The 16,525-nt window shown below is 41.6% G+C and overlaps 1 protein-coding gene across 2 annotated transcripts in view; it reads left to right on the top strand.

Moving 5' to 3' along the window:
• Positions 1-16,525, top strand: part of MCOLN2 (mucolipin TRP cation channel 2) — a 67,101-nt gene that overhangs the window by 17,975 nt on the left and 32,601 nt on the right. Inside the window, exons 3-4 of one of the 2 annotated variants that reach the window (XM_055585321.1) lie at positions 8,595-8,768; positions 11,238-11,391. In XM_055585321.1, coding sequence (XP_055441296.1) covers positions 8,595-8,768; positions 11,238-11,391 — 328 coding nt within the window. The remainder of the gene's footprint in view (positions 1-8,594; positions 8,769-11,237; positions 11,392-16,525) is intronic. The other variant, XM_055585322.1, reaches the window with a different exon arrangement.

Genomic DNA, 16,525 nt, shown 5'->3' on the forward strand with positions numbered 1-16,525 from the left:
AGGAGAGGCAGGGTCACTCTTAAATGTACATGCTTAGATTTTTTTTCTTTAAACTTTTTTTTCATGTTAATTCTTGGTTTTGAAGTTGTAATTTTGGCAGCCTATAAAGTAGTGCATTGTTAGTATTACTTGGAAGAAGAAATAATGCCCCCTTTTGCCATTTGGTTAATTTTAATTGTTCCCCACTTACTTCTCTTGCCAAACTAGCTTTCAAGTTTTTGATCTATTAATATTATTAATATTCTAACTCACCTAGGCATAAAATATCATCATCCTCTTTGACTTACTTTTTTGGTCCTGATCGCTACTGAATTCCATGGATGCTTCCTTCAAAACTGCATCTTCTTATGATTTGCCATATTCACTATCTTGTCTCCAGCATAGACTCTTACCTTGTTAGTTAATTTAATATATTGATGTCTACAAAGTACTTCATATGCTCTGCACTGTCTTGGGAATATAGTTGGAATGTGCTAGGCCTGCTGACAACTCACACGTGGCCCAGCAGTTCCATGTGGTAGGCACAGTAAGTGCTTTATGAGTGTTAGCTCATTTCGGCCTCACTAGACTCCATGAGGTAGGTTCAATTTTTAATCCCTTTGAATAGATGAGAATACTGAGCCAGAGAGAGTTGAGTAATTTGCATGTGGCCATTCAGCCAGGAGAGGCTTCCCAGATGCTCAGTTCAGTCCTCAGTCGTGTCTGACTCTCTGCGACTCCATGAACCGCAGCACCCCAGGCCTCCCTGTCCATCACTAACTACCGGGGTCCACCCAAACCCATGTCCATCGAGTTGGTGATGCCATCCAACCATCTCATCCTCTGTCATCCCCTTCTCCTCCTGCCCTCAATCTTTCCCAGCATCAGGGTCTTTTCAAATGAGTCAGCTCTCCACATCAGGTGGCCAAAGTATTGGAGTTTCAGCTTCAACATCAGTCCTTCCAAAGAACACCCAGGACTGATCTCCTTTAGGATGGACTGGTTGAAGAACACCCAGGACTGATCTCCTTTAGGATGGACTGGTTGGATCTCCTTGCAGTCCAAGGGACTCTCAAGAGTCTTCTCCAAAACCACAGTTTAAAAGCATCAATTCTTTGGTGCTCAGCTTTCTTTATAGTCCAACTCTCACATCATACATGACCACTGGAAAAACCATAGCCTTGACTAGATGGACCTTTGTTGACAAAGTAATGTCTCTGCTTTTTAATATGCTATCTAGGTTGGTCATAACTTTCCTTCCAAGGAGTCAGATCAGATCAGATCATATCAGTCGCTCAGTCTTGTCCTACTCTTCGTGACCCCATGCATCGCAGCATGCCAGGCCTACCTGTCCATTACCAACTCCCGGAGTTCACTCAGACTCACGTCCATCAAGTCAGTGATGCCATCCAGCCATCTCATCCTCTGGCGTCCCCTTCTCCCTTTGCCCCCAATCCCTCCCAGCATCAGAGTCTTTTCCAATGAGTCAACTCTTCGCATGAGGTGGCCAAAGTCCTGGAGTTTCAGCTTTAGCATCATTCCTGCCAAAGAAATCCCAGGACTGATTTCCTTCAGAATGGACTGGTTGGATCTCCTTGCAGTCCAAGGGACTCTCAAGAGTCTTCTCCAACACCACAGTTCAAAAGCATCAATTCTTCGGCGCTCAGCCTTCTTCACAGTCCAACTCTCACATCCATACATGACCACAGGAAAAACCATAGCCTTGACTAGACGAACCTTTGTTGGCAAAGTAATGTCTCTGCTTTTGAATATGCTATCTAGGTTGGTCATAACTTTCCTTCCAAGGAGTAAGCGTCTTTGAATTTCATGGCTGCAGTCACCATCTGCAGTGATTTTGGAGCCCAGAAAAATAAAGTCTGACACTGTTTCCACTGTTTCCCCATCTATTTGCCATGAAGTGATGGGACCAGATGCCATGATCTTAGTTTTCCGAATGTTGAGCTTTAAGCCAACTTTTTCACTCTCCACTTTCACTTTCATCAAGAGGCTTTTTAGTTCTTCACTTTCTGCCATAAGGGTGGTGTCATCTGCATATCTGAGGTTATTGATATTTCTCCTGGCAATCTTGATTCCAGCTTGTGTTTCTTCCAGTCCAGAGTTTCTCATGATGTACTCTGCATATAAGTTAAATAAACAGGGTGACAATATACAGCCTTGATGTACTCCTTTTTCCTTTTCCTATTTGGAACCAGTGTGTTGTTCCATGTCCAGTTCTAACTGTTGCTTCCTGACCTGCATACAAATTTCTCAAGAGGCAGATCAGGTGGTCTGGTATTCCCATCTCTTTCAGAATTTTCCACAGTTTATTGTGATCCACACAGTCAAAGGCTTTGGCATAGTCAATAAAGCAGAAATAGATGTTTTTCTGGAACTCTCTTGCTTTTTCCATGATCCAGCGGATGTTGGCAATTTGATCTCTGGTTCCTCTGCCTCTTCTAAAACCAGCTTGAACATCAGGAAGTTCACGGTTCACATATTGCTGAAGTCTGGCTTGGAGAATTTTGAGCATTACTTTACTAGCGTGTGAGATGTGTGCAGTTGTGCGGTAGTTTGAGCATTCTTTGGCATTGGCTTTCTTTGGGATTGGAATGAAAACTGACCTTTTCCAGTCCTGTGGCTACTGCTGAGTTTTCCAAATTTGCTGGCATATTGAGTGCAGCACTTTTATAGCATCATCTTTCAGGATTTGAAATAGCTCAACTGGAATTCCATCACCTCCACTAGCTTTGTTCGTAGTGATGCTTTCTAAGGCCCACTTGACTTCACATTCCAGGATGTCTGGCTCTAGGTCAGTGATCACACCATTGGGATTATCTGAGTTGTGAAGATCTTTTTTGTACAGTTCTTCTGTGTATTCTTGCCATCTTTTCTTAATATCTTCTGCTTCTGTTAGGTCCATACCATTTCTGTCCTTTATCGAGCCCATCTTTGCATGAAATGTTCCTTTGGTATCTCTGATTTTCTTGAAGAGATCTCTAGTCTTTCCCATTCTGTTGTTTTCCTCTATTTCTTTGCATTGATCGCTGAAGAAGGCTTTCTTATCTCTTCTTGCTATTCTTTGGAACTCTGCATTCAGATGCTTATATCTTTCCTTTTCTCCTTTGCTTTTCGCTTCTCTTCTTTTCACAGCTATTTGTAAGGCCTCCCCAGACAACCATTTTACTTTTTTGCATTTCTTTTCCATGGGGATGGTCTTGATCCCTGTCTCTTGTACAATGTCACGAACCTCATTCCATAGTTCATCAGGCACTCTATCAGATCTAGGCCCTTAAATCTATTTTTCACTTCCACTGTATAATCATAAGGGATTTGATTTAGGTCATACCTGAATGGTCTAGTGTTTTTCCCTACTTTCTTCAATTTAAGTCTGAATTAGGCAATAAGGAGTTCATGGTTTGAGCCACAGTCAGCTCCTGGTCTTGTTTTTGTTGACTGCATAGAGTTTCTCCATCTTTGGCTGCAAAGAATATAATCAATCTGATTTTGGTGTTGACCATCTGGTGATGTCCATGTATAGAGTCTTCTCTTGTGTTGTTGGAAGAGGGTGTTTGTTATGACCAGTGCATTTTCTTGGCAAAACTCTATTAGTCTTTGCCCTGCTTCATTCCATATTCCAAGGCCAAATTTGCCTGTTACTCCAAGGAGTAAGCGTCTTTTAATTTCACGGCTGCAATCACCATCTGCAGTGATTTTGGAGCCCAGAAAAATAAAGTCTGACACTGTTTCCACTGTTTCCCCATCTATTTGCCATGATGGCGCTAGTGATAAAGAATCCTCCTGCCAATGCAGGAGATGTAAGAGATGTAGGTTCAATCCCCGGGTCAGGAAGATCCCCTGGAGTAAGAAATGACAACCCACTTCAGTATTCTTGCCTGGAGAATCCCAGGGACAGAGGAACCTGGCAGGCTACAGTCCATGGGGTTGTGAAGAGTTGGACATGACTGCAGCAACTTAGCATGCATATATTCAGCCAGGAAGAGGCAGAGTCAAGATTTGAGCCCTGGTAGTCTGGCTCTAGAGTCTGCACTCTTTTTCTCATATTGTTTCTTTCCAGATGTAGAGCCTCAGAGTTTGCACTTGAGAAATACACATAAGTTAACTAGGCTGCTTCTGGAATTCATCTTATGCCTACCTTTTTAATCTCCAAGCCTACCAGTCCATTCAATATGCATGTCAGATTAATTTTTCTTAGAATGCTCTTATTGTGTCTCTTCTCAGAAACTTCTGTGGAACCATATTTCCCATAGAACTAAATTTTAACTCTGTGGCCTGGGATTCACAGATTTCCATAGTCTCCTTCAACTTGCCTTTCCAACAGGTTTTCATCTCCTGTTTCTTACCCATGTCCCAGCCAGATGGACACACTCAATGATTCTGGCCCCTGCCTTGTTTTTCCTCCAGGTACAGAGGAGCTTTTTTCTCCCTCATATTTCAGCTGCTATTTGAAGTCCACGTCCCCCACCAGCCTTGCCTGATCACTCAACATGTGGTTTTTCTTGGTTCACTAGTACCCTGTGCTGGCTACATCACTAATTTCACTTTTAATAAAATATTTCTGGGACTTGATCATTTACTTTTTGGATGGGTCTACCCTGCCTCTCCTAATAAAACTGAGGTGGTTAAACTTGTATTCCCCTGTAGGGTCATTCTAATAAATTTTGCTACTTGGGTAATATATAATTGGAATGGAATCCTTGAATATCTTTCTTTCCTTCAAATCCCACTTTCCCTCCTCCTCTTTTTCTGTCTCTTTTAGCACTCCATTCTCAAGTCTAATGGAATGGGTGGTGTTTTATAAAGGTTGATGGGAAAGAAACATCTTTTAAAAGACATTCCTATTCTGTATTCTGCAGTAATTTATAATCTTGAGAGAGGTTTCTACATTCTTTTGCTAGATCTGCTCTTTTCCTCCCATATTCTTTGTATATTATTAGAGTGGTATCTTGTTTTTACCTGGCACAGAATATTTTATCCTCCATTGATTTCATAATTAGGTCTTAAATTCACAATCTTTGCCAGGCTGCACTTAATGTGTGATTATTTTTCTGTATTATAGTCTCAGCAAATCTCAAAATCTAGTTAGTGGGGCTAGAATGAATATTTTTGTCATTCCTTTCTTGAAAATAAAATCATTTGACCAACCCTTTATCATCTCTTCACCCTTGCTCTGTAGTGGACCAGCCCTCCATCATTTCTTCACTCTTGCTCTGTAGCATATGTTTCATTCTGCCATAGTAAGAAGGGGACCTCAGGATCTCCTCCCCAGGGCTTTTCTCTACTGAGATGCTTGGGGAATCCTACCTGGACCTGGTTTGAGGGTATACACATGGATCTTGTCTTGTTCTATGAACAATAGTATGGAGGGAATTTCTTGTTCTTGATGCCAAATGGGGGTGAGTCCAATCAGAGATTATATCTCCATATTCTCTCATTCCCAAAGTTGAAGTAATGGGCTTTGAATCTAAATAAGGTTGTGTTAGTTGCTCAGTCATGTCTGATTCTTTGCAACCCCATGGACTATAGCCCGCCAGGCTCTTCCGTCCATGAGATTCTCCAGGCAGGAATACTGAGGTGGGTTGCCATTTCCTACTCCAGGGAAATAAGATGGTAGCTGAAAATATCAGTGCATTGAATGCTGCTGTCTTCATTAAGTTATTCACTCCCCTTCACTTTTCGGGTTTCTTTAGCTTAACTATGAGTGTGGGAAGAGGGACTCTCATGTCCCCTCTTCTAGAGTTAAGTTGGCAGCTTTTCAGTTTGAGACGTTATCTGGCCAAGTGGTCAAGAGAACTAACAGGTGAGTCAAACAGACTCGCTGTCACATTTCTAGCTGTTCCAACCTGGAAAAAGTACCCAACCTCAGGTTGCAAGTGTATAAAACGGGATGGACAGACTCAGTACTTGACTCTGACATTGTGATGGCCACTATTCCAGTTCCTGAATATATGTGCATGTGTGTGTGTGCTCAGTTGTGTCCAACTCTTTGTGACTCCCATGCACTCTACCCACCAGGAATTTTCCATGGAATTCTCCAGGCAAGAATACTGGAGTGGGTTGCCATTCCCTACTCCAGGGGATCTTCCTGACCCAGGGATGGAACCTGAGTCTGCTGTGTCTCCTTCACTGGCAGGTGGATTCTTTACCACTAGCACCACCTGGGAAGCCCATTCATTTGTGTATCAGTACATAATAAAACCCCCAGTCATGTGTATATTGGTCCCCTGGTTTACTTTTATAGCTTTCGAAAAGCAACATGACCTTTCCTTTTCTATCATTTCCTTGCAGGCACCATTGATAGACATCACATGCTTGAAAGAACCTTTAGCCCTTGGCTGCTTGATTTTCAGCACAGGTTGGATGTTGTGGGACTTCTTATCTATCTTCCTTAGAACATCTGGTTTAGCAATCACTCAATCTTTTGATTTGGTATTTGAGGAATGTGCTCTGGAGAGGCTCAGATACTAAAGAGTGTCATCTGTGTACATTCTTCAACAGTTGCAGTTCTGGAAAGCTAGCACCTAAATTCTTTCCTCAAAAGGGAAGCCCCAAATCAGAATTTTCTGCAGATGAAAAATCACGCAGCATAATAGAAGTGACTTTGGAGTTAGACGTGGCTTTCATTCTAGTTAGGTGACATGGGCAGTGTTATGAGACTAAATCTCAGTTTTTACATATGTAAAGTGGGGGTAACAGTATTAACATTTTCATAGGGTGGTTGTGTTAGTAAATGAGATAGTGCAGGTAAAGCAGTACAGTGCCTGGAGAATAATAATTGCTGAAAAGTGGTAACTATTTAAAATTATTTAGCCTTTTTAAAAAGTCAGACAAAATTTGCAAAATAAAAGACATAAATCACTAAAAAGAGTATGTAAGTTTGCATGTGCAAATTAGCATCTGTTCATCGGAAAGTTCTAGTAATTAAACTGTGGAGTGACAGCAGGTAACACAAATGTCAAGGTCATCTTGTTGAATTTGCTGGTTTCACACAACAGCAGAGTCCCAAATTGTTTTGGTGACTTTAGCAGGGTGAAGTTTGGGGCAAATTCTCTGGATTCTCTCTGTCTTAGAAAGCAGATGAGGACATAAAGTGGGGAGATGGGGAAGAGTGTGTGGGCCACGGTTTATAAAGGTTTGACTTCTACAGTTGCATATGTGCGTGTGCATGAGACAGAGAGAGAGAAGCAGAGCACTTGTGAGGCTGTATGTATGAAACAGGGTATGTGAGATAGTATTTATGAGAGTGTGAGAGCAAGTGTGCAAGAGAGTGTGAGAGAGTATCCATTTGAGTATGAGTGGAGAGAGAGGCTGTTTGTGTGTGGAATGTCTTGGGTTTGGGGGTAAACAGTGCCTGCTAATTTCTTCTCCTTATTAGATTCTAAGAGGAAAACTTTAAAGCAGAAAGAATACACTCATTCCTGGTGAAGAGAGACTTTGGCATCTAACCCTGTGCTATGATACAGTTTAAGGGGAATAAGTAGAAGTTCTATCACAAGAAGATGGGTGCTTGGTGACAATGAGTGGGTTTGACATCATGGAGGTAGAGTGAGCCCTGTTATTCTGTGTGGTGCTTTGATGCTGTAGATCTTGGAGGCAGGAACGCTTACATGTAAATCTTCTGTGAGTTCTTGCACAGCTAGAGGAATTGAATTCCTTTGATGACAATTACCTCTTAGCTAGAGGAAGTATTATATAGGCCACTTTTCAAAAATGTTTTTAAAAAGTCGCATGCAAAACAGTTATGATTTTTAACAACAGTTGCGATTTCTAAATGTCAGATCATTTAGATTTGACTATCAAACAGTAAAGCACGAGAATTAGTGGTGTACTAAGTATGGTTGAACATAGCTGGCTTGAATCACACAGATTCACTTTTACATAGAGATGTATTTCAGCAGTGAATACAGCAGTGCTACACCATGATCCGTAGTTGGTTGAGTCCTTGAACCCTCAGGGTGGACTATAAATCATGCTTAGATTAACCCCTGTATTGTTCAAGGGTCAGATGTATATCAATTTTGAAAACCATTAATTTGAAATGCAAGTATAAGAAAAATGGATTCAAATTAGATAACCAAGGACCTACTGTATGTCATAGGAAAATATACTCAATATCTTGTAATAACCTATAATGGAAGAAAATATAAAAAATAATGTATATATTTATATAGATGTATAAATCACTTTGCTGTACCTCTGAAACTATACAACATTGTAAATCAATTATATTCAATAAAAATTTTAAAAAGAAAAAATAGCATATCTCTTTAAAAAAAAGAAAAATAGATTCAGGCTTAACTTTGAATTTCTCCTTTCTCTTCTCCTTCTCTGTCATTAAAGACCAGTAAGGGTATTAGTCACTGGGAGTGGTCACCTCTTCTAATTTTATGCTACTTCAAGTTGCTAATGTAGCTTGATGAGGTTGTTTCTAGGGGGAAGAATTCTTGTCTTTTGACATTGATATGATTAATAGAAACCAAAGCAGTGAGATTTTTCTTGCTGATGTTTATAGGTGAGGGTTAATGATAGTAAGAAGGCATTTGCCTTCCCCGGAAAATGGTAAAATACATATATTTCTATTCTATTTTCTTTCCTAGCTTGTTCGTTTTGGTTTAAGTAACCAGCTGGTCGTTGCTTTCAAAGAAGAAAACACTGCTGCTTTTAAGCACCTGTTTTTGAAAGGATATTCTGGTTCAGATGAAGATGATTACAGCTGCAGTGTGTATACCCAAGAGGACACATATGACAGCATCTTTTTTGCTATTAATCAGGCAAGTCTTTTGTTGTGAATTATTAATATCTAAACTTGAAGAATATATTGATACTTGACCTTGACCTGTTGTCTTAGCAAAAAAAAATTATGCGTATATTCTGGTATATATAACATATTAAGATATATAACATATTTGATTTAAAATTTTGCATCAGTTCAGTTCAGTCGCTCAGTTGTGTCCGACTCTTTGCGACCCCATGAATTGCAGCATGCCAGGCCTCCCTGTCCATCACCAGCTCCCAGAGTTCACTCAAACTCACGTCCATCAAGTCGGTGATGCCATCCAGCCATCTCATCCTCTGTCATCCCCTTCTCCTCCTGCCCCCAATCCCTCCCAGCATCAGAGTCTTTTCCAATGAGTCAATTCTTCGCATGAGGTGGCCAAAGTATTGGAGTTTCAGCTTTAGCATCACTCCTTCCAAAGAACACCCAGGACAAAAAGTGTTTATTGCTATTTCTGTAGCTACATTTCCATACAATAGATTTTGCCAATTTAAATTTTTATTTTTTAAGATTTATATTTGTATTTATCCCTTCCCACCCACTTCTATTGGGAGATTACATTATCCCAGATCAGATAGCCAAATAGCTAAAAATAGGCTTATATTCTCAGAAGGTTTGATGAATGAGAGATCAAATCTAAGATTCTAAGTCTCAATTTTGGTGTTTTATCATTAATAAGCCTAGCTGAGCCCTGAGAATATGGAGTAGGACATGACATATCTAGGCAGTATTGAGAAACCAGATTGGTAGGCCTGAAGAAAGTGTTTAAAGGAGAGAAATACTTATTCTTTCATTCATCCATTTACTCAATCCATAAATATTTTGGTACCTATTATGTACCAGGTACTATTCAACACACTGGGGATACATCATGAATAAAAGAGACAAAACCCCTGTCCTTATAGAACTTAATTCTAGAGGGGAGAGCCAGGCAAATGAAAAGAAGTGAAATAGTACTAGATGCTGATTCCTTGAAAACACCACCCCACCAAAAACAAACGAACAAAACAAAATATATTGAGAACAAAACTAAATTCACTGCTAACAGTAGTAACAGAGGTGCTCTGTTGACTTGACTAATAGTCAGGGTGCTCCATGACTATTTTCCGTAGAGTGCAGAGTGCAAACTCCAGATATAGATTTTGAAGTCTGGTTTAAGGCAGGTCTTTCAGTGTGAGGGGAGCTTGATAAGAATTGGGTAAAGGTCCTCATAAAATAGTTTAGGATTGGTGGATATAGCAATCCTATATCCCCAAACCCCTGTGAGGGTTTGGGGAGGTATTCAAAAAGTCTTAGAAGGTGTTAGACTGAATCTTCAAATCGGTCATTTGTTTGAGGTTTTTCAATGTTTCTGAAATAAACAATACAGTTATTGTTTTTTAAGTTCCTGGGGAAAAGTTTCCTGGAATAATAAATCCATGTTAATAAAGATAGTTGTTGTTCAGTTGCTAAGTTGTATGTGACTCTTTGCAACCCCATGGACTGCAGCACACCAGGCTTCCCTGTCCTTCACCTATCTCCTGGAGTTTGCTCAAATTCTTGTCCATTGAGTTGGTGACACCATCTCATCCTTTGTCACCCCCTTCTCCTCCTGCCCTGAGTCTTTCTCAGCATCAGGGTCTTTTCCAGTGAGTTGGCTCTTCACATCAGGTGGCCAAAGTACTGAAGCTTCAGTTTCAGCATCAGTCCTTCCAATGAATATTCAGGGTTGATTTCCTTGATTCAGAGTTGACTGGTTTGATCTCCTTGCTGTCCAAGGGACTCTCAAGAGTCTTCTCCAAGACCACAATTCAAAAGCACCAGTTCTTTGGTGAGATGGGGGCCAGTAAAACCCTGTTAGTGCAGATAGGCAGATGGGAAAGCTGTGTTAATGTAAGCTGTGGGTCTAGATGGCTTGGGTCCTCAGAGCTATGTCGAAAATGATAACTGGAATAAAGCAGGGGAGGAGACTGTACTGCCTGTTGATGCCTGTATATTAGAGATAGATGTTTATAATTTTTATTGGGTGATAAGGACAGGCCTCCTGGAGGCAATAATATTCGCATAAGGTCTGAAGTGAACCTTGCAGATAGATAACCTGGGCTTCTAGGCAAAGGCCACATCAAAGGCCCCAGGCGGGAGTGTGCCTTGAGAGTTCCAGGAACTGCCTGGAGGCCCACATAGCTTGGGAGGTGGTGGGTGGAGCCAGTGGCCGGTAGTGGGCTAGGAGGTCAGAGAGATAGTAGTTGGCTCTGAGTAGTTGGGAACCTCTGTCCACATGTTTACTTTAGTTTCAGGTATTGTGGGGGCAGTATGTTTTTACTCAACCCAAGAAAATTACCTTGTAGTATTTTACTTTTGGGGATTTCTGTTGAGGAATATGAGACAAACAAACAAAAAAAAGTTAAATGTATGTTCCATGTGCTGTAACTTCTGATGAAACTTGTTAGGCTCATAAGTATTTTTATTTAACTATTTTTAATAGTTTCATCGGCTAAGGAACTTATCTCTGGGAACCCTTGGTTATGGAGAAAGCGAAGACAACAGGATTGCTTTAAAAGTCTGTAAGCAGCATTATAAGAAAGGGACCATGTTTCCTTCTAATGAGACACTGAATATTGACAGCGACATTGAAATAGGTAACGCAATGGTAATTTCATTCTATGCCTTTATCATCTTGTGTGTTAAGAGTGAAATACACCCTCGTGCACAGGCAACCCAAATGAAACCACTCAGCTAATCTATTTGAGGCTTTAACATTTGCCTGCCAAGAGCTTTGGCTCAGAAAACTGTGGGTCTGCTGTGATTGAAACAGAAATATTTCTGGATCTCTTTGGTGCAACTCAAGATTGTTGGGTTTAGGGTAAATGCACAGGTGTTTCCTGTTTAAGTTTTTCTCTCCATGATGGGGTGATTAGGCTTTTTGAAAAAAAAAAAAATGAGTCTGTATTTGTTAAATGACATTTAAAATGTTTGGTATGCTTGCTTTTTCATGCCCAGTCCTTCAGTCATGTCTGACTCTTTGAGATCCTATGGACTGTAGCCCTCTAGGCTCCTCTGTCAATGGGATTTTCCAGGCAAGAATACTGAAGTGGATCATTTGTTAAATATATTGCTGCTGCTGCTGCTAAGTCGCTTCAGTTGTGTCCGACTCTGTGCGACCCCATAGACGGCAGCCCAGCAGGCTCCCCCGTCCCTGGGATTCTCCAGGCAAGAACACTTGAGTGGGTTGCCATTTCCTTCTCCAATGCAAGAAAGTGAAAAGTGAAAGTGAAGTCGCTCAGTCCTGTCCAACTCTTAGCGACCCCATGGACTGCAGCCTACCAGGCTCCTCTGTCCATGGCATTTTCCAGGCAAGAGTACTGGAGTGGGGTGCCATTGCCTTCTCCAGTTAAATATATTAATGCTCTTAAAGGAGAATTGTGATTAATAACTCATTTTCTCTGGAGACCGTTTGGCAAAAGTTAACATCTCATTAAGTAGAATTGTTTTGTGACATGCTATTAAGGATTTAAAAGCATACCGTATATAAATGCAAAGTATTTGACTTGAGGCTCTGGAGGTTTTGTCATTCATTCAACAAACTTCTGGCGCACAGCTTTCACACCTCAGGCATTCGTAGGGTTAGGGTTGCAGAGATAATCTGTCATGGCTCCTCAGTAAGCTAACAGGCCAGGAATCAGGTCCTAGTAGCACTGTAAATTTGGAGTGGTTTTATTAAAAAGAGAGCTTCATTGTTCATTTGCCCATATTTCCTGTAACTCGATTTTAAGGTGTCTTGGTAATACAGTAGAGGGACATGCGTATAAAACAAAGGTTCTCATGCTTTTTTTCAGCAGGCTATCTGTTTAGAATCTTTAATGAGGAAATGTGACCAGTCCTCTTGCCTCTAAAACAAACAGCCCCAAGCCAGCACTGTCAGGTTGCTTCCAGAGACCCATCAATAGCTAGTTCTGTGGTCAGCAGCCTTATCTTATTGCTGCAGGATCTTCTTGGAGAAGGAAATGGCAACCCACTCCAGTGTTCTTGCCTGGAGAATCCCAGGGACGGGGGAGCCTGGTGGGCTGCCGTCTATGGGGTCGAACAGAGTCGGACACGACTGAAGTGACTTAGCAGCAGCAGCAGCACAGGATCTTCTTATCCTGAGAGCTGTTTTGTAGTCATTCTGCAGGGGCTGATCCAGTTTCGCCCTGAATCTTTTTCCTGAGCTCTCAGCTGTGCTCCCCGCCTTGGGCAGTTCCTGTAACTGTGATGAGTACTGAGAGGTGGAGCTGAAAGCTTGTCCAGTGACCCTCTGCTTACAGTATAAACTACTAGCCACCTGTTCTTTTAAAAATGTGAGACTTAATTGGATCATATGACTGTTTTCCAGTGATTCATATGTTGTTTTCCTCAATTGATTTTTCTTAGAAAAATGATTGAAGAAATGTGGCCAAGTAGGTATCAGTGGCTAGGTGAGACAGTGCAGAAAGCAGGATTTATTCCCAGACTATTAGACAGTGGTGTTCTTGGTCACTTCCTTTCTATCATATGGACCATTTTTAACCAAATAGAGAGAAGTTGGTTATTAATTTGACTTTAAGAGACTGCTGAAGCCAGCCAATTGTATCTTTTGGCTTATTAAAAATAACTTGTCAAAGAGAACTTTTTGATGTATCTATTCAAAAGGTGTAAAAATATTCTTAAACACACTTGATACTGGGTTTTAGATTTTCTGGTCTTAGGCATGTTGGAGGAAGCCTGCAGACAGTATAAATAGGGACTGAGTTTGACTTGATTGGTGTGGTGTTATAGTTTAAGTAGGTGAATTAGCAGAGGCTGTCCTAGATGACTTATTTATGGATTTTGCAGTGTCTTTCCGATTAAGAGGAGCATCTTCAGTGTGCTCAGTGCAGAGATCTACCCTGCACTGCTTTCCCGGTGGGTTTATGTTTAGCTGCATGACAGATAGAACAGTTCCAACTAAGGGTTTCCCTTAATTCATGCTGAGGGTATATACCCCTGTCTGCTCTAGACATATCGCTTTACAATTCAGCTTCACTGGAGACTGTTGTGAATCCTGTTAAAATAACTATTTTTTTTTACAACATTTAGATGGGTATCATTCTAATACGGTGCTTCTCTTTGTATACTGCAAATTTTGAATTTCTTAAGTTGTCCTTTCCACACGTTCTTAGCATGAAACATTATGACCACTTCATCATTAGCCGCTGTCATTTTAAGAACATATCCATTCCACCCTCCCTTTGTCTCTGGGAGGGTTGTTGTTCCATCTGCTCAAGTGTTCTGCCCTGTAAATGAGAAGCATTTGAAAGATGAGGCTGCTACTCCAATACCAGTTTGTTCTGTTTGAGGTTTGAGGTTTTTTTTACTTAGGGCTTTTGCCATTCTTAAAAAAAAAGAAAAAAAACCCCTCAATTCTTAGGTTTTGCTGCCACCAAGTGTGTGACTATAGCATAAGGTAAGGCAGATTCCAGAGTTCTTAGTGTGTGTGTGAATAAACTGTAACTCTATTATCACAATGAAAGAATCTGAATAATCAAGTAGACTTTTATAAGGCAAATTTTACAGATAGTATAGCACTGACTAACATATACTGCCACATTTCTCTGAATCTAAGATGTCATCAATTTTAAAAGAGTCATCGGTTTTAGAAACAATTGAAAGTGACAAAAATTAATGTCTTAGAATGAATGAAATACAGGAGAAAAAGACCTAGGATAGTATATCTGGCACACAGATTTTTAACATATTACTCCTCCTTTCAGAATATTGTCATTTACTCAGATCAGTTTAATTTAAATGTTATTTTTTCCTCTTCCTTTAAAATAAGAATGTTAGAGGTAGAAGGGCCTTAAATAGCCTCTGTTTGAACTTTACTTTACAGTTGAGGAAACTGAGGCTCAGTCAGACTTGGTGATGCCGTGATTTAGTGACCAAGGGTCTTTGCTTCTCCAAGCCCAGTGACATGGAGCTCACCTGGGAGCTTGTGAGACAGGCAGAATCTCAGGGCCCCTTAGAGCTGTTGAGTCCACATTTCCATCTTAACAAGATCTCTGAATGATATGTACACACATCAAACTTGGGAAGTAGTGGTTTCGTACTCCCCGGCTGAAGGCCTTTGACTTTGCACAGATCTCTCTCTTACCAACTTCACACATTTTCTACCATCCATCACCATCAGTCTTCAGAGCACCCTGCACACACTAGGACCCCTCTGCCCCTCAGTATGCTATGCTCTACTGTGCTTAGTCTCCCAGTCGTGTCTGACTCTTTGCGACACTATGGACCTCCAGGCTCCTCTGTCCATGGGGATTCTCCAGGCAAGAATACTGGAGTGGGTTGCCATGCCCTCCTCCAGGGGATCTTCCAGACCTAGGGATCAATCCCAGGTCTCCCTCACTGAAGGCGGATTCTTTACCAGCTGAGCTAACAGGGAAGCCCCACTCATCAGCATGTTCCCTTACAAAAGCCGCTTGGGCAGGCGCTTGCCTTTCTCACTTCTTTCTCTCCTGGATCCTCCCAACCATTACCAGGGTCTTCCATTGATGAGCCCCACTGCCCCAGCTGCTGATGCCCCTGGAGAAACGGGCCAGAGCAGAACACACTCATGCTGCCACCATAATCTGCAAGCCTCCTGGCACAGCCCCTCTCCACTCCCTGTCAGCCTGGTGTTACAGAGGTAAGGCCATAGTCAAAGGCCCCCCATGGCACCAGGGCCCACCCGTTTCAGCTTTCATAAGTCACGCCCCTCCTCTCTGAGCTCAGCTCCTCCCTGAACTCCAGACTCCTCTTCCATTCACCCCACTGTGACTCAACTACTAAGGATTTCAAACCTGTTGCATTCAAACAGAACAGTTCAAACCTCCCCCTCTCCGCCCCTGCCACCCAGTTTCTTTCTTACTCTTTCCCATCCCAGAAAATGAAAGCAGTGTTTTCATATCATGCCATCATATACCTAGTTGCTGAAGCCCCAAACCTGAATGTGTTGATTTCTCCATTTCCATTGCCCAAACCTCTGTCGTTCTTGCTTGGATCTTCAGCAATCAGAATGATATTTTTTTTAAACTTGGGGAAATGGAGTCATATCATTCCCTGGCCCAAAATCTGAGTGGCTTCCTATTCTGTTTAGAATAAAACCCTCAAGTCCCTATAGTACTGGCCAACCATCTGCCTGCCCTCAGGCCCTCATACCTACCCTTAGTTCATTGTTCCCACCTCTTTGCTGCTTGTTAAACAAGTCAAGATCTTTCTGACCAGGATCTTAGTGTTGCTCAGTCGTGTCTGACTCTTTACAACCCCATGGACTATAGCCTGCTCGGCTCCTCCATCCATGGGATTTTCCAGGCAAGAATACTGGAGTGGGTTGCCATTTCCTTCTCCAGGGGATCTTCCCGACCCAGGGATTAAACCCGGGTCTCCTGCACTGCAGGCAGACTCTTTTCTGTCTGAGCCACCAGATCAGATCAGATCAGATCAGTCGCTCAGTCGTGTCCGACTCTTTGTGACCCCATGAATCGCAGCACGCCAGGCCTCCCTGTCCATCACCAGGGAAGCCCTCAAACAAGTCAAGAGTTTTCTGACCTGGATCTTAGTGCTCACTTAAAAAAAAAAAAATTTTTTTTTTTAATTGGTGGATAATTGCTTTGCAGTATTGTGATGGTTTCTTCCATACATCAACATGAATCAGCTGTGGGTATACATATGTCCCCTCTATCCTGAACCTCCTTTCTGTCTCCCACCCTATCCCACCTCTCTAGGTTGTCACAGAGC

This window comes from Bubalus kerabau, chromosome 6 (genome assembly GCF_029407905.1).
Source record: "Bubalus kerabau isolate K-KA32 ecotype Philippines breed swamp buffalo chromosome 6, PCC_UOA_SB_1v2, whole genome shotgun sequence".
Taxonomy (NCBI): domain Eukaryota; kingdom Metazoa; phylum Chordata; class Mammalia; order Artiodactyla; family Bovidae; genus Bubalus; species Bubalus kerabau.